This window comes from Erpetoichthys calabaricus, chromosome 8 (genome assembly GCF_900747795.2).
Source record: "Erpetoichthys calabaricus chromosome 8, fErpCal1.3, whole genome shotgun sequence".
Lineage (NCBI taxonomy): Eukaryota > Metazoa > Chordata > Cladistia > Polypteriformes > Polypteridae > Erpetoichthys > Erpetoichthys calabaricus.
In genome coordinates this window covers 101,146,858-101,171,749 of record NC_041401.2, presented here as the reverse complement: position 1 = coordinate 101,171,749, position 24,892 = coordinate 101,146,858, and the positions used below count along the sequence as shown (strand labels likewise).

The 24,892-nt window shown below is 39.0% G+C and overlaps 1 protein-coding gene across 1 annotated transcript; it reads right to left on the bottom strand.

The window, feature by feature from the left end:
• Nucleotides 1–23,520, bottom strand: LOC114656577 (fibrinogen-like protein 1-like protein). Its single transcript, XM_051931249.1, has 6 exons — nucleotides 23,421–23,520; nucleotides 20,495–20,636; nucleotides 17,202–17,256; nucleotides 14,790–14,916; nucleotides 2,729–2,761; nucleotides 1–710 (listed from the first exon to the last, which is right to left on the bottom strand). Exons 1-6 carry the CDS (start codon nucleotides 23,518–23,520, stop codon nucleotides 82–84), a joined length of 1,086 nt encoding a protein of 361 aa, XP_051787209.1. The 3' UTR covers nucleotides 1–81.
• Between the last annotated feature and the right edge of the window lie 1,372 nt (nucleotides 23,521–24,892).

Sequence of the window (24,892 nt, the reverse complement as noted above, 5' to 3'; positions counted from 1 at the left end):
CTAAAAATCAGAGGTAAACATCTGGCGAGTGTTTACTTTCAGCCTCTTCATGAGCTTCTAACCACTCCACTACTTTTCTCTTTATGCACCTCTGCATATACTGGATGGCCGAATCAGGATGATAGACCCCAGGCATTTTGTGCAGAGATTGTGCCAGGTCAGGCCACTCTTTACATTTAAATTTGAGGCAAAACATGCATCATACCACCATCCCCCATAACCACTTGCACAGTTGCCACTAGTATTGTCCTGATCCTTATCCTTGGTGGAGAACTTTCTATTGTCATGCAGCTTGTTGGCTTCTGCTACAGTCATGCCATCTCCTGCAGTCCCAAAGTAGCTGCCCAATCTCAGTTTGTAGCCATTTGTTTCATTATCCACTAAGAACATATTATAATCAGCATACTTCGTATTGTTTGATGCATCATAGATAACAAAACGGATTTCATAGATTGTCTGTGATGCTATTTTGTAGATGTACTCCATCCCCAACCAGTGGTCCTGCAGAATGTTCCCAAAGCCATACTTGTAGGTTGTCCAGGATTCATCCCAGGTCAGCTCACCAGAACCTCTGTTCCTCTGGATGACAGTCCAGCCACCACCAGTTGTGTTCATTTCACAATACACCATTAAGGGGTGGGTATCTTTGGGCTGAATAATATACAGACCACTTGGACTGTTGCTGGGCAGCTGGCTGCAGTCTCTGTAGACTAGAGAAAGGAGAAAAACAACAGTAGGAGAAGTAACTTTCAACTAAAGTTTACAGTATATTGTCCATTTTGTTTTTGTGGATTTATAGCCTTTCACATGAGCATTGAATATACTAACAGCTAAAGGCTATAAATAAAAAATAGTAACTGATGTTTAAGAAGTTACACATGGAGCTTTTTTAATGCATGGAAGTAAACTGTATTCAGTGGACGTGAGCAGCAAGTGCTGTTAAATGGCATTGTAATGTGGCTTCAACAAGATTGTGGCAGACCTGAGGTGGTGACAAAAGTACTCTGAGGTAAATATATTTAAAAATCTGTAGCTTTGGATTATGACTGAAATGTCATCTATCCAGCCATTCATCCATTTTCTAAACCTGCTGATAAGAAAAACACAACAATCTTGCTGTTTTTTTGATGTGGAAACAGGGAATTTAGTAATTTCTGTATAAGGTCACACAGAATTGTAAGATTTTTCTCTGAGAATGTAACAGCAAGTGTTTACAGATGAGGAGAATCATTTTTGCAATAAACTGTCCCAGTACATTTAGGAATCTTTTGAAAATGTGCACTTCACATTCAGATGAAAGAAAATGTTGGCAAATAGCCTGATTGTTCACCTGACAAAGTACAATATACATATACATATTGGGGGGGGGGGGGTTAAAAATTATGTACAGGTGAATTTTAGAAATGTAAGAAATACTATATATGCAAATCAGTTACTAAAATTATTTCCTGCCACAGCAGGCTGTCTGTTTTTCCTGCGGATTTTGGTTTTCTTTGTCTTGTTTGGTTTTGTCACTTATCAATAACAAGAACAACCTCTTGTGGACACCAGTGCAGGGTTACCTGCTTCTTCAGAAGCACATAAGCTACAATATGTGGCCACATTTTCTGCATCCTGGCATCTCCAGTGGGATGGTGTAGCATCTGCCGATGTGAACAAGTGAGAGCTTTCAGATATTCTTTTTTAGAATGTGCAATATGTTTAAAGATTTCTGATTCTTTTAAGAACTAAATCACAGTCAGAGTCTCTGTAGAGCTTGTGATTGTTCCTTTTTGCATTTGGGTTCTGTCCATGTGTTCTGTATTTCTTCTACAGTATATCCCTGAGGCATCTTTGAGTTAGTTCCGTAATGCTGTAGGAGGAGTTCAATTCATTCTTTTTTTTCTCTTCAATTGCAAAGATCTCTCTTTCTATGGATCAAGTCTGGACATAATACTGTACAACAGTATGCCCAAACACACACTCACTCAAACATTTTAAGTAAGTAAATAGCTCATCTTTGAACAACTGGAGATATTTGGAGAAGTTTTACATGAACATGGGGAGAATACCTAAGCCACTTAAACTACAACTTATCAAAAAAGGAGGTTCAAACTACTAACGGCGGAAACTATAATTATGGGCAAATCCAGCAACCTTGGAATAGGAACACCTGGTTCTAAAAATTCAATAAAGAATTAATGTAAAAAAAAACATTAAAAAGTTTTATTTATATTTAAATAGTACCAAAATGTTTTACTGGTATGAGATTAAACTTGCACAGATGCTAGGTGAACTTGCAAACTCCTGCTACTAGGCATCAAACCAGTCTCCTTCACCTAGGAGGCAGAAGGACTAAACACTGTGTCAATGTTTAATGCAACTTTTAAACTTTGTTTAGTGTTTCAAAATAATGCAGATAAAAATGTAACACTAATTCAGTATCATGTAGGTTCATAATTTTTTATTTAGCAATTTTCAGTTTAAAATATGAAGTGAATTAATAGCAGAAGTACGCTTGCAGTTAAAACATGATATAATTAAAAGAAAGCAGACCCAGGGAAACCAGCAGCTGTTACTGACTTTGGGAGGACCTCTCCTATAAAGGGGAAGTGATGCCCTGATTTTCTCAAACCTGTAAATATGACTCTTTATCCCTGGGTGATATCCACAGCACTGGCCACCACAAAACCAGTGACACAGACTTTTATTGAGGAAATAAATTTTTGACGTAATAAAAGGTACAAACCTTTGGTAGTGCTAATGACACCAGCTTGCGCTCCTGATGGAAACATAATGAAAAGCACATTAGTGTTTTATAGTGTTGTGTAAGAATCCAGGCACACAATTTTTAGATGAACTGAAATGATACACACAAGTCAAATATACAGGGCCATTTCTGATCTACTTGATGCCCCAGGCAACAAAATCTGCCCCCCTCCCTTCACACCACCATACACAGACACAAACACACACATTATGCTACTAACACAGGTTAATTACTTATTTCATTAAAAATAAATGTAAATAGAATAATAAAATAATAATAATATAACAATAGAGGTCTATTGCATGTAAATTGTTTATGTACAAATATCTACAAAACTTGTAAAGAAAAATAAAATAACAAAATAGAACCATTTTGCATGTAAATACCTTATTTAACAGACTCTACAAACTTTATATAGGAAAAGGAAGTACAATAAATAAATAATATTAGAAACATGCCGCTGATAATTGGAGGGACTTAACATTGCAAATAAAGTCTTTTTAAAGTCGGGCTCCACTTGCATTTCTTGCAGCAAAATAATTTACATCATTATCTATATATATAATTCACTAAGCCGCTGACAAGTAGCTACCCATGGAAAGCACGCAAGTAGCCACCCATGGAAAGCACGCAAGAAGGGGCGTGGATTCACTAAGCCGCCGACAAGTAAGATGCCCATGGCGCATGCAGGAAGGAGCCACGCCCACCAACTCTAAGACCATTGGATACGACGACAACTCGCAGAGCCACGCCCACCAACTCGAACACGATGCCTCGGAAAAAATGCTGTCATTTATGTTCGGCTGTGCTACAGTACACATGCACCTCTGAGCCACGTTGACTTTTCGGTTATGATGCACGACCGCGTGCACCATAACAAACTGTTTTACACGCTACATACAGCAATTCGCATCCGCGACAAACATGCGTCTTCTTTGATGGTCCTGCAGGAACACGGAAGACGTTTCTCCGCCCACCAATACTACTTTTTCTTCGCAACATGGCTGACTTTCAGCAACACTTCCATGTCCCTCACTACGCTGTGAGCGTGGTGATTATTTATTTAAAAATGGCCTTTTGAAGGGGAGCTGTGGACCCACTATACCACATGAAAACCTGTGACATTGCCTTCACGTTGTTTTCCTTTTATTTCTGATCCCGTCAAGCAGATCAGACACCCAGGCAAACAACACTGAATAATCAATAGCTGCAACTACTTTGCCTGCCCCAACTCCTCACCTGAGTCGGTTTCGTCTGTGTTCGGCAGTGTTTCCCAATCTCGGTCCTGGTGAACCCCTGTGGCTGCAGGGTTTTGTTCCAACCAGATTCCTAATCATTAATGCCGGTGAAACTCATCCGGAATAAGTCGGTTTTTCAAATGCAGCTGTATAGCAGATTAGCTGGATGTAATAATCCGAGATGAATGCGCGCCCCCGCGCTGAGTGAAAACCCAATGTATACTGAGTCTAGAAAACATGATCAGCAAGTCTTTGATAGGCTGCAACAAAATGATGAAAGAACGGGTGCATTTTTTTCACACAAGCTGTGTGTGTGGGTGGGTGGGTGTTAGTTAGTTAATTAGTTACTCGAAGGATTTCAAGATTTAATATGCACAAGCGGTAACACTGCAAAAGCAGCCCAAATCAGAAAAGACGACTGGCAAAAAGAGGCCGACAAATTAAACGTGTGTGCATTGTACTTACTGAAAGCAGCGTTATGGATTTTGCAAATGTTTTTTTCCCTCTGCTTAAAAAACATTAAAAAAGCAATGTGATTATGCGGCGTATACTACGCCGCGGGTTGGTATGCAGTGTGTAAAACAGTATGTTTGCCGCGGACAATTTGCCTTTTACTTTAACACGAAGACAGTCACAGACAGTTGTATGTTGCTCTCTCCAGAGTTCCATCTTTTCATTCACTTACTGGTATGCCTGCAGGAACACGTGCAGCGAGTGAGCGAGCGAGAGAGAGTGAGCGACACACACACACACACACACACACACATACAGGCGCGCGCGCGAGAGAGAGAGTGCTGGACACATAAGAATAATAATACTACATTACATTGATATACCGGTGTTTTCAGTATTTGAAGCGCTATCCACACAGGGAGGAACCGGGAAGCGAACCCAAAATCTTCCACAGTCTCTGTACTGCAAAGCAGCAACACTACCACTGCGCTACAAGGCAAAGAAGGCAGTTAAAAAATGCACTGGGCTCGGTTTTGTTTTCACTTCTGTTTGGACAACTGTGTCGTTCAGGAAGTGTTCACCCATCAATACATAATTATGCAGCGTATGCTATACCGCGGGTTGGCTAGTATGATATATTCCTAGACACATATCTGTTAATGATCATCATTGCATCATCATTGTCTTGTGACACTGTCGACCTCAAGTAATTTTTTATGAGCTTCAGTTTTGAGAAGCTTCTCTCTGCAGAAGCTACAGTTACGGGAGTAGTGGCTGCATTTCTGAGGGTCATCCACATATTTTAAGGTATTTCATTTAAATTAGTTTCTAGTAAGAAAGATAACAGGTCCAGTGTGGTCATGTTAGCTTTACGAAAATCTGTGAAAACTTCCATTTGTTGTGCAGTGCTTTCCCATCAAGGTCTGACTGGTCATTGTAGCGTCATCACCAGGACCTTTTTGGTGGGGAGGGACAACTGACGCTGTACTTGTGTAGTCTTAAATGTGTCCCTGTGTAATGTCCCCCTGGTGTGTATGCAGTGGTGTAGTGGCCACAGTGACCCTGCTGCAGTGCCAGTGCTCCTGACTCCAAGACCTCCTCTCCTCAGGCTCAGTCTCTCTCCTTAGTACCTCCCGACCCGAGGAACAAGCTAATTGGGCGGTGGTGATAACAGTAGGAGACTGCCTGGATTAAGTTGCTCACTGCACCTGGGTCAGCCGTCATTCAACCTGCAGCGTCACGCTTGAAGAGGAGGAGGAGGAGGGTACTGGGACCTAGTTATGTAAGCTTATGGCAGGCTGTGCGTCAAGTTGGAAGACTGGGTGGGGGTCGGTGGAGTCCTGACACCTGGTCCTGGCAGCAGATATGTGCTTAAGTTGAAGCGGTTCTGCCTCATGATCACGCGCACAGCGCACAGGTAGTGAGGAGGCTGCATGTCACACAAAATGCCTTTCACTATGCCTGCACTGTGCTGGGCATAGTGCAGACAGTGCAGACATTGCTAAGGCGCACAACATAAACATTTCTTTGTGCTCCTGTCCGGTTCGGAAAGCCTTTGCCCAGAAATTGTCTCTACATATATTTTTCAAGCCATGAAGTTATTTTATGCAGAGACTCTTGATGGTTTCCAAATATCTGACTCTGGGCTATTATATACATTAAACTAGCAAAATACCCGCGCTTCGCAGCGGAGAAGTAGTGTGTTAAAGAGGTTATGAAAAAAAAAGGAAACATTTTAAAAATAACGTAACATGATTGTCAATGTAATTGTGTTGTCATTGTTATGAGTGTTGCTGTGTTTTATATATATAAAATACACACACACACATATACACATATATATACAAATCTACATATATATATATATATATATATATATATATATATATATATATATATATATATATATATATATATATATATATATATACATATACACATCCACATATCAACATATATATATACACATATATACACACACACACGCTTTATGGGTCATGATTGTTTTAGTCTTTTTATCTTTATTTTATTTTATTGTAGAATCAACTCCTATCTGCGCACAGCAGGGCAGCCGTGGGCGGATGCGTATGGTGTATTCACTCCATGTTATCGTGCATTGCGCTGTCACTGGTATTTTGATAAAAGAATTTGAACAACATATAAGAAGCGTATAAATATTAAACAGTAAAACATTAACATTTAAGAAGTAAAGTTACATTAAGTACTACTGCAGTGCCTTCGGGTATACCTCATTTTTTGTTTGCTCATTACATGCTTAAATGTATACATTTTTTGGTGCACCTACCCGAGAACACGCGACATATAACCGAGCGTGGGAGAAGCATGGATTTTAAACACGCGTTGAGTTCATCTGCTGGTCTCCCTCGTGGAATAACTGGTAATGTTTGACTAAAATCTACAGCGAGTAAAACGACATTACCTCCTATTTTTTTTTTTACGATCTCTGAGATCTTGCTTTTTTCGGTTCAAGGCTTCATAAGCTCTTTTATGTTGTATGGTGTACTTATCCCAAACCATCATCTTTGAATGTTGCAAGACTTTCGCCTTGTATGTAGATCGGGGTAATTACATTCATTGCATTCCTAGTCTGAATCACAATGTGATTGTATGGGTGGTTACCTGGCACTGTAGGGGTGCCACCCGTCCTTTAAAATACGGAATCGTGCCGCGTTTGAGAATGAAATTGCGAGTCCCGTTTTGAATCAATACTGGACGTGATTTATCCCGTATTTTTTTTATCATTTTTTTTTTAAAGCAGCGTCTCATGCAAATCATCCCACACGCATTTTATGAAGATGCCTCCTTTCCTACTTTTGATTGGGTAATACTTGATGTCATCGTTAGTTTGATTGGTGTTTTTAACTGTCCAGTGAGGAGGGCGTGTCTTTTAAGTACAGTCTGCAAAGTGTTGGCACTGAGATGTGGCGTCAGCGCCATAGTTGAAGCCCCTAACGTTGCGGTCAGCAAGTCGGCTAACATCCGCCATGTGCCGTCTTTCAGTTGCGAGAAGCAGATCATAGAATGGTTGAAACTGTTGCCCCTAACATTGCGCCACGGCGTGTGGTTCGTTTATACCTCGTGTCTTCTCATTAAACTTTTATCTCGCGAATATGTTATTGCAATCCGCAGCGGGAGTGTTTCTATAAACTTAATTGAAACTTACGTTTTACACCGTGCTTTGTTTCCCTTATGAACATGCTTGTATGCTTAACTCGCTCCGTTCTCAATTGTTTAATTAATTTTTTGCTCTTCGCTGTTTGCGGCTGTTCCTCCATTTCCCCCTACTTCGTTCTTTTATCTCGCGAATATGTTATTGCAATCCTTAACGGGAGCGTTTCAATAAACTGATTGAAAATAGTTTTGCATTTACCTTTTTAGTAAAAGGCGAGTTTTTAAGCCTGAGAAATCACCCCGTAAATGCACACCTTTAATTGGACATGTGTTAATATGTATGGTTACACAGTATTAAAAGACAGTGAACAACGTCAGTTACCTTTCTTCCCGCGTTTGATAAAAGGTGAGCTTTTAAGCCTGAGAAATCACCCCGTAAATGCACACGTTTAATTGCACGTGTTAATATGTATGCTTACACAGTATTAAAAGACAGTCAAAAATTAACGTCATTTACCTTCGTTCCCGCGTGTGACTCGTGCTGTAAATGTCTTCCTTGTTTTTAGTTCACGTAATTACGTAGGAGGCGTGATGACGCGATACGTGACTCCGCCTCCTCCATTACAGTGTATGGACAAAAAATATGTTCCAGTTATGACCATTACGCTTTGAATTTCGAAATGAAACCTGCCTAACTTTTGTAAGTAAGCTGTAAGGAATGAGCCTGCCAAATTTCAGCCTTCCACCTACACGGGAAGTTGGAGAATTAGTGATGAGTGAGTCAGTGAGTCAGTCAGTCAGTCAGTGAGGGCTTTGCCTTTTATTATTATAGATACCCAGGGGAGGATTTTATATTAATGATGCACAGTGAGTTGCATCTGTCATGGGGATGGATCCCTCCGTATTGTAAAAGTGCAAGTTAAAGTTCATCTTTAATATGTATTTCTGTTGTCTCTGCAACAAAAAATGTAACTTTAATTGCCTTCTGAAAGCTTTTGCCATAAAGTTAGCCTTCTGTAAATACACTGTAACTAAGAATACTAGAAGATTTACTAGAAAATGTAATAATCTATACTAATAAAAGGCAAAGCCCTCACTGACTGACTGACTCACTGACTGACTGACTCACTCATCACTAATTCTCCAACTTCCCGTGTAGGTGGAAGGCTGAAATTTGGCAGGCTCATTCCTTACAGCTTACTTACAAAAGTTAGGCAGGTTTCATTTCAAAATTCTACGCGTAATGGTCATAACTGGAACCTGTTTTTTGTCCATATACTCTAATGGAGGAGGCGGAGTCACGTATCGCGTCATCACGTATTATGCCTCCTACATAATCACGTGAACTGAAAACAAGGAAGAGATTTACAGCATGAGTCAAACGCGGGAACGAAGGTAAATGACATTAATTTTTGAGTGTCTTTTAATACTGTGTAATTGTTGAGTGTCTTTTAATACTGTGTAAGCATACATATTAACACATGTGCAATTAAACGTGTGCATTTACGGGGTGATTTCTCAGGCTTAAAAGCTCGCCTTTTATTAAAAAGGTAATGGCATGGTGTTTTTCGACTCGCGCCTTGATTTAAATGATTGCATGTCTTGGTGGGTTTGCGTAGCTTATTGTCAATATCTTTAGACCTCTTTTTAAGACTTAATTTATAAAGGTTTTCTTTTCTTCTTAATTAAAATTTAAAAGCAGTACTTCACCGCTGCGAAGCCCCTCTAGCGCTGACATCTGAGGTTCGATTACCGTAAGCGAGTGCAGTGAGTGTGTACGCCTGATGAGCCAAGAATAAGAGGGAAAGACGTGTCGCGTACTCTTTGCATTATTTGACAGTAAACTATTTTCAACCATTTTATGATCTGCTTCTCACAACTGAAGGCACTGTGGCTGATGTTACCTGACTTGCTGGCCAACCATAAGCGTTACCTGGTAGGTAACCACCCACTCACTTCACTCCAATACGGGAATCGAACCTTGGACGTCAGTGCTAGAGGCGAAGCCCCTAAAATTGCGCCACGGCGTGTGGTTCGTTTATTTGACAGCATGTAGATCGGGGTAATTACATTCACGGCATTCGTAGTCTGATTCACAATCTGATTGTATGTGTGGTTACCTACCAGGTAACACTTATGGTTAGCCAGCAAGTCAGCTCGAAGTGATCACTCGAGTGAAGGCAGCTTCACAAAAAAACAGATCCTTAACAAACTGTTATTGGTATATTTTCCCTCAATTTTAAAAGGTTTTCTTTTCTTCTTAATAAAAATTTAAAAGCAGTACTTCGCCAGTGCGAAGCGCGGGGATTTGAGCGACTGACGCACACAGACATATTCATGAGTGCAGGTACTTCGGAAAGAAAGCACCGTGTAAACCTAAAGTTTAAATTAAGTTCATAGACCTACAAAAGGTTGCCATTGATTTCAGGCAAGATTGCTTTTCTCCTGTACAACTATACGTTGCATTCTCAAGAGTGTGCTTGCACGGCTTGGTCATATTACAACTGGAGTGCTGAACTGACAACATGGTATTCAAACAGAACTATAACAATCGTAATAAACGAACAAAAAAACAGAGGACAACCCGTGGATTAAATAAAAAGGCTGCTTCCGTTGGCGAAGCAACGAAAAAGGAAGACCTTCTATGGCGTTCGTTTATAAAACAGCGGAGAGGTTGTGTGAGGTCAGCTTCACAAAAAACCAGATCCTTAACAAATTGTTATTGGGATATTTTCCCTCAATATAAAAAGGTTTTCTTTATTTCTTAATAAAAATTTAAAAGCAGTACTTCGCGGGGATTTAGATATATATATAGATATATATATATAGATATATATATATATAGATAGATATATATATATATACGGTGGCGCAGTGGGTAGCGCTGCTGCCTCGCAGTTGGGAGATCTGGGGACCCGGGTTCACTTCCCGGGTCCTCCCTGCGTGGAGTTTGCATGTTCTCCCCGTGTCTGCGTGGGTTTCCTCCGGGCGCTCCGGTTTCCTCCCACAGTCCAAAGACATGCAGGTTAGGTGGATTGGCGATTCTAAATTGGCCCTAGTGTGTGCTTGGTGTGTGGGTGTGTTTGTGTGTGTCCTGCGGTGGGTTGGCACCCTGCCCGGTATTGGTTCCCTGCCTTGTGCCCTGTGTTGGCTGGGATTGGCTCCAGCAGACCCCCGTGACCCTGTGTTCGGATTCAGCGGGTTGGAAAATGGATGGATGGATGGATGGATATATATAGATATAGATATATATAGAGATATATATATATATATATATACATATATATATATATATACATATATATATAGATATATAGATATATATATATATATATATATATATATATGTATGTCTATATATATATATATATGTGTAAGCTTATAAGTACTGCCTTACTTCTCTTTAAGAAAGGAAGATGTAATGATACTTGATTTAAACGATTCCATGTCTTGGTGGGTTTGCGTAGCTTATTGTCAATATCTTTACACCTGTTTTCAAGACTTATTGACTGAAACGGGCTTTCACGAAAAAAGTTAGGGCTTTGCTACAGGATACACCCTCCACAAGTTAAGGAAGTTAAAAATAAAAGTATATATTTCTGTTTTATTTAAACCTTTTAAGTTCGTATGCATAGCCCCATTTGGCTGTTTTAGTTTTTTTTTTTTTTTTTCTTCAGTAATATTTATTCTCCTTAAAGAAAAAGAACATATGCATTTTACTTTTTTTGTATCTCTTTAGTAATATTTTAGTGTAAAAGGATAACCAGTATTTAAACCTTTTATGTTACTTTATAAAGTTATTTTACACAATGTTGAAAAATTAATAAGAAAGCTACATATTTTGACAGCTGCTGCTTTAATTTTCAATGAAATGAAAAAAGCTCTCCAAGAGAAAACCTCAATGAAGAAGAAACAGTTTGCACTATCTAAAAAGGAGAAACCCTCATTTATAAAGGTTTGCTGCAGATGACTTGACTGAAAATAAATTAATAGTTCCTATGTGTATAATACATATTTATCTATTTGACTTATGCCTTTATTCCAGCAACTTGCAACATCTGAGGTACAATTTGTTACATTACTTTTATTTTTTGCAGCACAGGCAGGTGAAGTGACTTCCTCAGGGTCACACAGTGGTGTCAGTACCAGGATTTGAACTGACAATCTCTGGGTTTGCTGAAATATTACTGAAGAAAGAAAAAAAACGAAAACGGGCAAATAGGGCTATGCATACAAATGTCCATCCATCCATTATCCAACCCGCTATATCCTAAATACAGGAGCCAATCCCTGCCAACACAGGGCACAAGGCAGGAAACAAACCCTGGGCAAGGTGCCAGCCCACCGCAGGGCGCACACACCCACACACCAGGGACAATTTACAATCGCCAATGCACCTAACCTGCATGTCTTTGGACTGTGGGAGGAAACCGGAGTACCCGGAGGAAACTCAGACAGACACGGGGAGAACATTCAAACTCCACGCAGGGAAGTGAACCCGGGTCTCCTAACTGGCACCTTTCACTGCGCCACCATGCCGCCCGCATACAAACTTAAAAGGTTTAAATAAAACAGAAATATATACCTTTATTTTTACTTCCTTGTGGAGGGTGTATCCTGTAGCAAAGCCCTAACTTTTTTCATGAAAGCCCCTTTCAGTCAATAAGCCTTAAAAACAGGTGTAAAGCTAAACTTGCAGCACCGCTATTCAATTACACTTGCCTAACGCCTCTCCTAAGGGGACATACTGTGGGATCTAGGCATCAGTCAAAGCACCAATCACAGGCCCGATTAGAAAGCGGGAAGCTGTGATTTGTCGTTTCCCTCCCATGTAACAATCACAGCCCGTGTTACAATGCACTATGTATGTATGTATATATGTATATATATGTATATGTGTGTTTATGTATGTGTGTATATGTATGTGTATATATATATATGTGGATGTATATATGTATATATATGTATATGTGTATATATGTATATGTATATATATGTTTACATAACCTCTTTAACACACTACTAATCCACTGCAAAGCGCGGGTAATTTGCTATATATATATATATATATGTGAATGTATGTGTATATATATACAGTGGTGTGAAAAACTATTTGCCCCCTTCCTGATTTCTTATTCTTTTGCATGTTTGTCACACAAAATGTTTCTGATCATCAAACACATTTAACCATTAGTCAAATATAACACAAGTAAACACAAAATGCAGTTTGTAAATGGTGGTTTTTATTATTTAGGGAGAAAAAAAAATCCAAACCTACATGGCCCTGTGTGAAAAAGTAATTGCCCCCTGAACCTAATAACTGGTTGGGCCACCCTTAGCAGCAATAACTGCAATCAAGCGTTTGCGATAACTTGCAATGAGTCTTTTACAGCGCTCTGGAGGAATTTTGGCCCACTCATCTTTGCAAAATTGTTGTAATTCAGCTTTATTTGAGGGTTTTCTAGCATGAACCGCCTTTTTAAGGTCATGCCATAGCATCTCAATTGGATTCAGGTCAGGACTTTGACTAGGCCACTCCAAAGTCTTCATTTTGTTTTTCTTCAGCCATTCAGAGGTGGATTTGCTGGTGTGTTTTGGGTCATTGTCCTGTTGCAGCACCCAAGATCGCTTCAGCTTGAGTTGACGAACAGATGGCCGGACATTCTCCTTCAGGATTTTTTGGTAGACAGTAGAATTCATGGTTCCATCTATCACAGCAAGCCTTCCAGGTCCTGAAGCAGCAAAACAACCCCAGACCATCACACTACCACCACCATATTTTACTGTTGGTATGATGTTCTTTTTCTGAAATGCTGTGTTCCTTTTACGCCAGATGTAACGGGACATTTGCCTTCCAAAAAGTTCAACTTTTGACTCATCAGTCCACAAGGTATTTTCCCAAAAGTCTTGGCAATCATTGAGATGTTTCTTAGCAAAATCGAGACGAGCCCTAATGTTCTTTTTGCTTAACAGTGGTTTGCGTCTTGGAAATCTGCCATGCAGGCCGTTTTTGCCCAGTCTCTTTCTTATGGTGGAGTCGTGAACACTGACCTTAATTGAGGCAAGTGAGGCCTGCAGTTCTTTAGACGTTGTCCTGGGGTCTTATGTGACCTTTCGGATGAGTCGTCTCTGTGCTCTTGGGGTAATTTTGGTCGGCCGGCCACTCCTGGGAAGGTTCACCACTGTTCCATGTTTTTGCCATTTGTGGATAATGGCTCTCACTGTGGTTCGCTGGAGTCCCAAAGCTTTAGAAATGGCTTTATAACCTTTACCAGACTGATAGATCTCAATTACTTCTGTTCTCATTTGTTCCTGAATTTCTTTGGATCTTGGCATGATGTCTAGCTTTTGAGGTGCTTTTGGTCTACTTCTCTGTGTCAGGCAGCTCCTATTTAAGTGATTTCTTGATTGAAACAAGTGTGGCAGTAATCAGGCCTGGGGGTGGCTACGGAAATTGAACTCAGGTGTGATACACCACAGTTAGGTTATTTTTTAACAAGGGGGCAATTACTTTTTCACACAGGGCCATGTAGGTTTGGATTTTTTTTTTCCCTAAATAATAAAAAACATCATTTACAAACTGCATTTTGTGTTTACTTGTGTTATATTTGACTAATGGTTAAATGTGTTTGATGATCAGAAACATTTTGTGTGACAAACATGCAAAAGAATAAGAAATCAGGAAGGGGGCAAATAGTTTTTCACACCACTGTATATGTGCATATGTATATATATATGTAGATATGTATATATATGTATATGTATATATATGTTTACGTAACCTCTTTAACACACTACTTCTCCGCTGCGAAGCGCGGGTATTTTGCTAGTTCTATATAATCGTTAACTAGGGCACTTTAGAGCACAACATTCTGGAATGAATGAATAGTTCCATCACTTTTTTACTGAAGAAGTGATTTCTGTTTTGCAAAGAAAAATATATTAGGAATATATCAAATGTTTCAGAGAGGTATTGATGAAAATTACAAGACATCTACATCTACACTGGGAATAGTACAGAGAATGTTCTGTACTCTAAACATTACAAGTTATCAGTTGGTTAGACAGATAGAAAATGTTTTATTGGAAGATTTTAAGAGCTATGGATTTTTTAATTATGCTGCAACTGTTACTAGCCCTCCCATTCCACATCTGCTTTGTTAGCAGCCCAGACATTGACCTGGTCTCCGAGTTTACCTACTGTGCGACAGACCTACCTTTGCTGAGAACCACAGAAGATCTGCATAACTGGGACAAACCCAAGAGAACTGCAAAACAGCTCACGAAATGAACATGAAACCCTGCAAAGAGAACAATAAGAATTCTCATGGGGCTACTTTTGGCCTGAAGTCAAACATCTGAATTTATGATATTATGCAAAGCCTTATTATGCTATAGTTTTGAGCAAAAGACCTGAACAATATTTAAACATGAAGAAATAAATATAAAAGTATTTAAAAATTCTAGGCAATAAATATTAAGATTGTTAGTTTTTGAACAACCAACTTACGCATTGTGATGTCGTCTTTTAAGCAAGAGATCTTTGACTCCTGATGGATGATCTTCCTTTTATAGGTAAACTGCAAGTCAACACAATAGGTGTGCCATGTTAAGAGTTTACCTTGGCATCTGCTGCAAAAGTTCGATTCAACAAACACAATTGTTGACATTGGTTAAATTATGAGAAAGTCATATAAATGAACAGTTCCAGGAATACTGATTCATGGTGTTTACACCTTATACACCAGTTTCTCTCCATATGGCTGACTTGTAGAGAGATTTAGAGGGTCTGAGGCACTTTAAAATATAAACACTTTCTGACTGTTTACCTCTTATAAAGTCCCTCTTTAAAAAGGTAAAATACTGTAAAAGAGTCAATTCATTTATTCATCCATTGTGTACCCCTCTTCACCTGTTCAGAGTGGTGAGCTAATAAAACATATATTAAATTAAAAGAACCATACCCAAAACATATCCCCAACATCCATCATTGCTATTGACACACAAACGACAAAAGCGGCTCCCTTTCTCATATCTGCATGGACTGTGTCCTCAAGAGCATTTGCAAGTGCAATTGAATTCTGGGCTTTATGTCCCACATTTCATCGTGTTATGTATCTTTCACGGCTGCCACTGTGGTGTAGTGTGTGGTAAGCTGCTGCCTCTCAACATGGAGACTGGGATTTAAGTCCTAGGTACTTCCTGTGTGGAATTTACATTTTCTGCCCATGTGAGTTTCCTTCGAGTCCACCAGTTTTCTTCCAAAGACATGTGAGTTATGTGGATTGGCAATTCTACATTGGCCCTGGATGTGTTGGTACGTGTGTATACTTGTGTATTTTCCCTGCAATGAGTAGATTTCCGGTTAAGAGATTGTTCCTGCTTTGGCCCAGTGCTGGCTGGGATAGGCTCCAGCTTTCCCCCGACCCTGTTCTGGATAAGTGGATTTCGAAAATGGATAGTAAACGACAAAGCAGATTTTACAGTTTCTGGGTTTGGGAATTGACATTTGAACTTTACATTATCCAGCTGTTCTCTTAACTTTCTAACTAAGGAAATTGCATTTCTTTTCATTTTTGCTAATTAAATAAATACATATTAAAATTATTCAGTGTGTAATATGTTGCCTAAATGTATATTTTACTGAAATCAAAACCAGATTCATGTTCACATTTATTAAAAGATGCAACATATTTCTTAATACATCTTAATACATAATTTGCCAGCCTCCTCACTCACTCACTCACTCACTCACTCACTCACTCACTCACTCACTCACTCACTCACGTCCGTACGAAGCCGAATGCGCAGTCGCCTTCTGCACAGCTGCTTGAAAAACCTTACGAGACCGACATCGCGGCAGGCGGCGGATTTACGGCCGCAAAAATTCAAAGAGAAGGGCGACTTTGATTAAAGCTCTAGAGGCCTGAAAGGTGATTTCGACTACAGCTCGAGGCCTAATTACGCATTCTGATTCAATTACACATTCATTCAATACACCTACATCAGGTTTGTGGTGCTTATACTTATTACTATTCCACTCATGCCCGTTTCATCTTACGTTGTCGAAACGGGCCCTTTGTCTAGTAACATCATAAATAAGATGAATAATTATTACTTCCAGGACAACATGCAAGTAGAAGTGGAGATGCTGGACATTTTAAAAATGGATTAAAGACTTGTGGACTTGCATGGCGCTAAACAGACATATATGTGCTAAAAGGTGATCTGTTTACTAGGCTTTCTTGTGTATTTAAGATGTACCCCTTAGAGCTAGGGGACAGGCACTATATTTGTTGTTTTATTTCAATTAAGAGGCACTACATTTTATAATTTCACATTTTTAGTGGTTCATGAATTTCAGCTTTTTTAATATGCTTGTTGTGTTTTAATAATCTCCTCAGTTTTAAAATCTGGGTTTATAGAAAAAAGTTCACTTGAAATTCCAATTTTGTTACTGTTTTTGTTATCTTGAGAAATGTTGGTGACTGGTAGAATTCTGCTTTTTAGTCTCCTTTAAATCAATATGAAAGCACAGTCGTCCATACTTGGATGTTATGAACAAAGTCTGCGTTTAACACTCTTTTGTAACTATTTTATTGATTTTCAGTTTTCTCTGTGACGCTTACAGTACTGATCAGTAAGAAGGCTTTTCTCACATCTGATGCTTCTTCACCTACCCATCTACAGGGTAAAAAGTTTATATGAGGTACAAAAACTGAAATATCTGGAGAAGTAGTAATAGTTCAACATGCCGCACTAAATTTATACAATGTTGGTACATGTTTGCCAGATTCTAAAATGGTTTTGAAATATGCTTTCTCCAATTATAAGTAAAATAGAACATTATTTTATTTTGAGTTATAGTTAGTGGGTATGGTTGTTTTGGCCATTTAATCCTGCTATTCCTATTTGTGTAATCTTTTAATCTGACATCCTCAAGGCAATGATATTCAGTAGTGTCAGCTGTTAAGTGTGATAGACAGGTGTCACAGTACTAGACTTTGAACCAAAAAGCATGTCAGACATAACATGCACAGTTGCTGGATCTCACTGCCATGATGATGTCAGATTACATGACTAAGAATCATTGAGGATGGCGGTTTACATGACTCTTGCTTAACATACTCAGCACAGTTTCAAGCTTCCTAAATATCATGAGTTCGCTGCATTTTGACAGCCATGAACGACCACAACTAACCTAGATGGAGTACTGTGTTCAGTTTTCTATATCACATTACAAAAAAGACATTGCAGCCGTAGAGAAAGTCCAGAGGAGAACAACTAGGCTGATTCGCGGACTAAGAGGTATAAACTATGAGGAGAGACTGAAGGAGGCGAGCATTCATACATTAAATAAATGGAGGGTAAGAGGAGACATGATTGAAGCTTCTGAAATTATAAAAGGAAATAGTATAGTAGATCCCAGTTGTTACTTTAAAATAAACTGCAACAAGAACACAAAAACATATTTGGAAACTTGTTAAGGGCAGATTTCACAGAAATTTTAGAAAGTTTTTCTTCTCACAAAGATTCACAGACACATGGAATAAATGACCAAGTAATGTGGTGGAGTGCAGAACTTTTGGACTTTCAAATCCCAACTTGATGTTATTATGGACAATCTAGATGAACAGTATGGAAAAACTCGTTGGGCTGAGTGGCGTGTTCTCGTCACAGCTTTTCTAATGTTGTAATGTGCAAAACACTATGTACTGTAAATCACTATAGCTGCAAGTAGCTGGAAAAGTCTTTCTTTTTCAAAAAAACAAAGCAGAAATTATTGTTTGTTTTTTAAAGGAATTCTTACTGTTCGAATAGATACAAAAATATTCATTTTAATAACTTTAATTCTGCCTGATAATTCTTGTACTTGTATGAGAGGAAGACATAGCCAGTTTGTAAGGTCTTGTTTAACCCGAGTTAGTCTGTGCAACTGTAACAGCTGATATAGTTAGCAATAATGTATCAAGCACAATAAAAGCTATTATTTAAATATGGGTATGCTGAAGAGTTTACTTAAAATTCATGTTTGTTTTCAATTTCACATTGCTTACTTACCATACATGCATGTAATGTCCTCCTGATTCATTACAGTATATGTACACTTTATTAGGAGTACTGTCATTATTGTTGCCACATGAGGATCCTGATAGGACAAAACTTTGCATTGCTTTCAGAGAGCTGTTCATGGGGATTTTCATTCACACATCCATCATCAACTGCCCCTGCTGTACTGGACTGCTTTGGAAATTGTTTATTTAGTGTTTATTGTTAGCTGTTAGTGTTGTAATTTATTATCGCTGTCGGGGAGCTGGGAAGGGCTTTTGTGTACATTGTTTTTGTTATATTGTGTTTTTTTTCATTATCTGATTAATATATTTCATTGTTATTTACCTGTTCATTGTGCCACTTACGATGTCTCTGTGTGCGAGTGTGTGCATGCCAGTTTAAGACTGAGTGTGTTCCTTTGGTCCCCACAATAACATAAATAAATCACCATCTTCGGATGGTGTGAATTTTAGTGTCCCCACGATCGCTACAATATCACCATGCCTAGATTGAAAGAATGAATGTTATGGATCCCTATAAGTCTAAGAAGAGATTTTAAGAGATCTCCAAATAACAGGAAATGAACCAATCCACTATCTGGATGATCATCTACAAGTGGAGAGGATTTCAGACAACTGCCAACTTGTCCAGGTTCCCCCAGCAAGTTTAGCCTGAGAGAAAAACAAAAAATGCTGAAAGAAGTTTATGAGGACCCCAGAATGTCATCTTGTGATGTACAGGGTGTGCCATAAGTTTCCATACATATGGTTTTTAACATTTTATTTTTTATATTTCAAATACCCTAAAAAACGTGTTTGAATAAAGAGGTGGCTCTTGACATTACTGATTTCAAAGTACACGAGTGCACCATCAGAAAGAGGTCGTCAAAGGAAGTGTTCCATGAGGAAATCTTTGCTGTTCAGAAAGAACATCGGGGCAAGACAAAAGTTTGAAAAGTCCATGACGTCTAGCACAGTGTGCTATGGACAGATTAGGCAAAGGTAGTTATTTGGCCACTGTACCAGAAGACATTTTTGGGGAAAACAAAAGATAACATTTGACCAGAAAAACCTGAAAGCAACAGTGAAGTATAGTGGCGGAAGTCGGGCAGTTTTTGGTTTGTTACATCAGGGCCTACACAGCGTGTAATCATAAAATCCTCTTGAAATTTTTCATTGAACCAGTTGGTACTTAAGGGTAATTTGAGACCAGGTTTTAAAAGGTTGAAGTTATTCCAAAGTGGACCTTGCAAAATGACAGTGGACTTTAACATACCAGTAAATCAACCATGGAATAGTTGAAAAGAAATAAACAGTGGGATCTAAAATGGCCAAGTCAAAGTTTGGATCTGAATCCCATCAAGAAGTGACAAGGGAATTTAAAATGGGCTGTGCACGCAGGACTCCCTTCAGTCATCACAAAGGTGAGAGAATTCTACATGGAGGAATGAGGAACACTTTTGTTCCAGCTGATGTTAGAGGCAGGAAATGTCTACTTGAAGGGGGCAATACTAGCTATAATGTGAATTTTCCATTGGGATTAATAAAGTATCTATCTATCTATCTATCTATCTATCTATCTATCTATCTATCTATCTATCTATCTATCTATCTATCTATCTATCTATCTATCTATCTATCTATCTATCTATCTATCTATCTATCTATCTATCTATCTAATAGTCAAGGGTGGACTTACTTTTTCCACAGACAGAAATTACATACCATACTTGTTCATTATTGGAAAGTCAAATTTTCATTGTCTTTCAATCTTATTACCTTTATCTAAAGATACTGTTTAAATAAAGATCAAGTTTCGATATGTTACTATGAATTTAAAATGAAGAAAACATTTGATGTGGTGTACTTACCTTTTGACATGACTATATGTCCAAAGAGAGATGGCAAAGGCATGTTTTGAATCTTTCACAATTCCACCGAGTAAAACACTGAGAAGAATAATACTATAACAGAGAAATGAAGTATGCTCTTTATTCTCATTAGCTGGCACATCTGAAATAAAACAACAAATATTTTCTTGCCATATCATTTCCAACAGAGGAGGCAACTTTGTGTTGATTCTGGAGATGATGTAGTAAATGTTTACTCTATTACTGTAAAAATGAAGTTTCTTAGAAAATAGAACAGATAATCCGTAGAAGTTCCCAAAACTCAGGAGTCTCCCACACCTGCTTTCTCAGTATAAACACCCATGTTTAATATTACATTTCGAAATACAAATGTTGTACATCCTTTTTTATCACACATTTCTCTGTTTGCATCTCTTAGAGTTATCAAATTATATACAATGGTTTTGTTAATACAATACAGATGACAAGCCTAATCTTTCTGTGAGTTTGTGCCAAACAGTACAGGACATCCTGATTTAAAGCAAAATATTATAGGACAAATGGTGAATGAGGCTTCTTCATGCTAATTAGCACTCACCCCTACTAGAAAAAAACCTTATTTCCAACTGGTAAGATTTTATTAGCCAGTAAAGTGTATATTTTGTATTAAAAATTATATATATATATATATATATATATATATATATATATATATATATATATATATATATATATATGCTAAAAAATTAAAGGAACTCTTTGAAAACACATCAGATCTCAATGGGAAGAAAACCCTACTGGATATCAATAAAGTGAAAAAATGATGCAGCAGGCTGGTACATTTTGCCGAAATTTCATTGCAGCAACTCAGAATCGTACTCAGTAGTTTGTATGTCCCCCACGTGCTTGTATGCATGCCTCAAAACATCTGGGGGGCCTGCTCTTAATGAGATGACGGATGGTGTCCTGGGGGATCTCCTCCCAGATCTGGACCAGGGCATCGCTGAGCTCCTGCACAGTCTGTGGTGCAACCTGGTGTCAGATGGACCAACACACAATGTCCCAGAGGTGTTCTATGGGATTTAGGTCAGGCGAGCGTGGGGGCCAATCAATGGTGTCAATTCCTTCATCCTCCAGGAACTGCCTGCATACTCTTGCCACATGAGGCCAGGCATTGTCATGCACCAGGAGGAGCCCAGGACCCACTGCACCAGCACAGGGTCTGACAATGGGTCCAAGGAAACCAGTCATGCTGAATGATGTTACAGGCAGCATAACGTTTTCCACGGCTTCTCCACAGACCCTTTCACGTCTGTCACATGTGCTCAGGGTGAACCTGCTCTCATCTGTGATAAGCACAGGGCGCCATTGGTGGACCTGCCAATTCTGATATTCTTTGGGAAATGCCAATCAAGCTCTGTGGTGCCGGGCATTGAGCACGGGTCCCACTAGAGGACGTTGGGCCTTCAGGCCACCCTCATTAAGTCTGATTCTGATTATTTGGTCAGAGACATTCAAAACAGTGGCCTGCTGGAGGTCATTTTGTAGGGCTCTGGCAGTGCTCATCCTGTTCCTCCTTGCCCAAAGAATCAGATACCAGTCCTGCTGATAGGTTAAGGTCCTTCTATGGCCCTGTGCAACTCTCCTAGAGCAACTGCCTGTCTCCTGGAATCTTCTTCATGCCCTTGAGACTGTGCTGGGAGACACAGCAAACTTTCTGGCAATGGCATGTATTGATGTGCCATCCTGGAGAAGTTGGACTACCTGTGCAACCTCTGTATGGTCCAGGCATCGCGCCATGCTACCAGTAGTGACAGTGACCGTAGCCAAATGAAAAACTAGGGAAAAACAGTCAGAAAAGATGAGGAGAAAAAAATGTCAGTGGCCTCCACCTGTTAAAGGATTCCTGTTTTGAGGGTTGTCTCATTGTTGTTCCTCTAGTGTACCTGTTGTTAATTTCATTAAAACCAAAGGAGCTGGAACTGATTAACAACCCCCTCTGCTACTTAACTGGCCTGATCAATATCCCAGAGGTCTCATTGACTTGATGCTATACTCTGATTAAAAATGTTCCTATACTGTTTTTGAGCAGTATACAGGTATATATATATATATATAGTGATATATGGCCGGCCATTCATTCCGGCCAATACCCCCAGGCCGCCAGATGCAGCCCTTCCTACAACATGGAGGTGCATAGAGTATAGGTAAGCTACATAGTTAATATAGCAGTTGCAATCCATAAAAAGACATCCTTGCTATATGATGTTTTCATATTGGTTATGCTTTTTCCGTTTACTTCATTGAGAAGTAACTAGTCATATATATAAAATGTGCAAATCCTATGCTGCGCCCTGATAACCACAAAAAAGGAAACCAAATAAAACCAAGAAAAAGAAGTAGTGAAAACACACATCCTTGATGGAGTCCACTATGTCCACTATGAATGAACTCAACTTAATGATAAGCATTCAGACCCAGCTCTCGCAGCACACATAGAAAATGAATAGCACACAATGCCCCATATTCCTGCAGCACCTCCCACAGCAGAAGGCAAGGGGCATGGTGATATACTTTTTTCATATCTTGAAAACACATGTAGACTGGGTTATCATGCTTCCATACACTCTCCAGCAACGGCTGCCTAGTTCAAGTCACATTTAAAGTATCTGTGTCAGTTGCATACATTGATTTAAGCAGCTTTTTGAGAAGGACAGCCTCACCTGGGTATTTGCCCTTAGCGTGAAGCAGCCTTGTTCTCCAAATGTCTCATTAATAGTTTGCTTCAAATCAGCAGCTATAATAAATAACTACTCCATATATAACTTGCTGTATCCAACTTGAGGTTCAGTAGAAGCTAAAGAATGTACCTGGAAACTTCATGCACAAAAAACAGTCATGGATGAGACACCAATTCATCACAAGTTACATTCATACACACACATACAAACACATTCATCCTCACTTAGGATTACCAGATAGTTTGCTGTTGGAGATCTGTGGGGCTGCTGGATGAAGCTCTTGGGAATCAGCTTCTCTGCCCTCATCTGTCATACCCAGAAGTACTTCCAATATATACTGGTGATGTACAAGATGTATGTCTGGGTCTCACTTTAAAGTAACCTGCCCTTCTTAGTCAAGTGAATCAGAGTTGGGGGGAGAAGTGAGACAAAGCTCATCTGGAGTAGAGGCAAAAAATGAAAAGAAAAGGTAGTGAAAGATATCTTACTATATTGTAGTACAGAGCCTGGTGATAAAGAAGAGAAAAAAAGAGTGAAAGCCTTAATTAAAATGGAGACTGTGTACACCATTGTTGTGTGTGGGGTTTAGGTCTCTGTGGTGCCCCACAAGTCTTAGTGCTGTCTGTTAAGACTATCATAATTTGAGTATTTTTTAGCAAAGTCCTTCTTCTTGCCCAGCCTTCTTTGTAGCTCAGAAGGACAAAGTGTGTGTGCTGTTGTTGTTTTATGCTCAGCTTCTACTGTCTCTGTCAAACACAACAATAAATTATTCAGAACTACCACAGACCTCTTGGTGGCCTGCTTTACTATACCTGGACACTCAGATTCAGAGGATAGCCAGTTCTGGGCAGATTCACAGTTAAGTCACATTTTAGATTTTTTATGGACTTTACTGTGTTTTGAGGCACTGGATATTAGATGTCTTGGAAAATTTCTTATATCCTTGACCTAAGTGCTGTTTTCCATAGACCCTGTCTTGGATCTGTTTGGAATGTTGGTCATCCCATTGTTTATGTTTCGTTGGAAATGCACTAACAAATCTGGAAAGCTCTCAGACACCGATATATTTATTCTGAACACATGTGAAACCCCTCAGCTGCACTCACATGGACTTGATTCCACCCAACTGTGAAAATTGGTGTGGAATTTAGTTGTATCCAATGAGGAGGTAAATACTTGTACAATCAATTTTATGTTTTTCACTTATAATTAATTTTGAGAAATGTCTGGATTTTTTTCACATTTACATTATGGAGTAATTGGTGTTCAAGAGTGGCAAAAAATATCAGTGAACTCCATTATGGTTCCATGCTCTAACACAACTGTAGAAAAGGAGGTGAATACTTTAAAAAAATGTTTTATTTAATTTGTACAAATACTTTAACTGTATAAATCAATTGTTTACTTTTTTACAGTTATGGCAAATGTATGTTGTTGTTATAATTTAAAGCCCAGTGCCTTAGCAGCTAGGCCACATTGTCAGCCTGTGTAAAGTAAATGTGCCTTACCAGGAAGAGTTACCTCACCCAAAAGTTACAGTTACAAGGTTATTCTGGGAACCTTGAATTCCAGAGTGTTTTTCCATTTTATTGAGCATCATTTCTCGTACGATACACTAAATTGTTAATATTTGTTTTTACATTTGCTGCTTCTAATAAAGTTTATAATTATATGATAA

Excerpts from the sequence above, each read along its gene's own strand:
- LOC114656577 (XM_051931249.1), bottom strand. The coding sequence starts at position 23,520 with ATGAGGGCAGAGAAGCTGATTCCCAAGAGCTTCATCCAGCAGCCCCAC. Across the intron at positions 14,917-17,201 it reads CCTTCTTACTGATCAGTACT|GCCAAAAGTAGCCCCATGAG; the intron begins GTAAGCGTCACA and ends GTTTGACTTCAG. Across the intron at positions 2,762-14,789 it reads TTCTGTGGTTCTCAGCAAAG|GAGCGCAAGCTGGTGTCATT; the intron begins GTAGGTCTGTCG and ends TGTTTCCATCAG.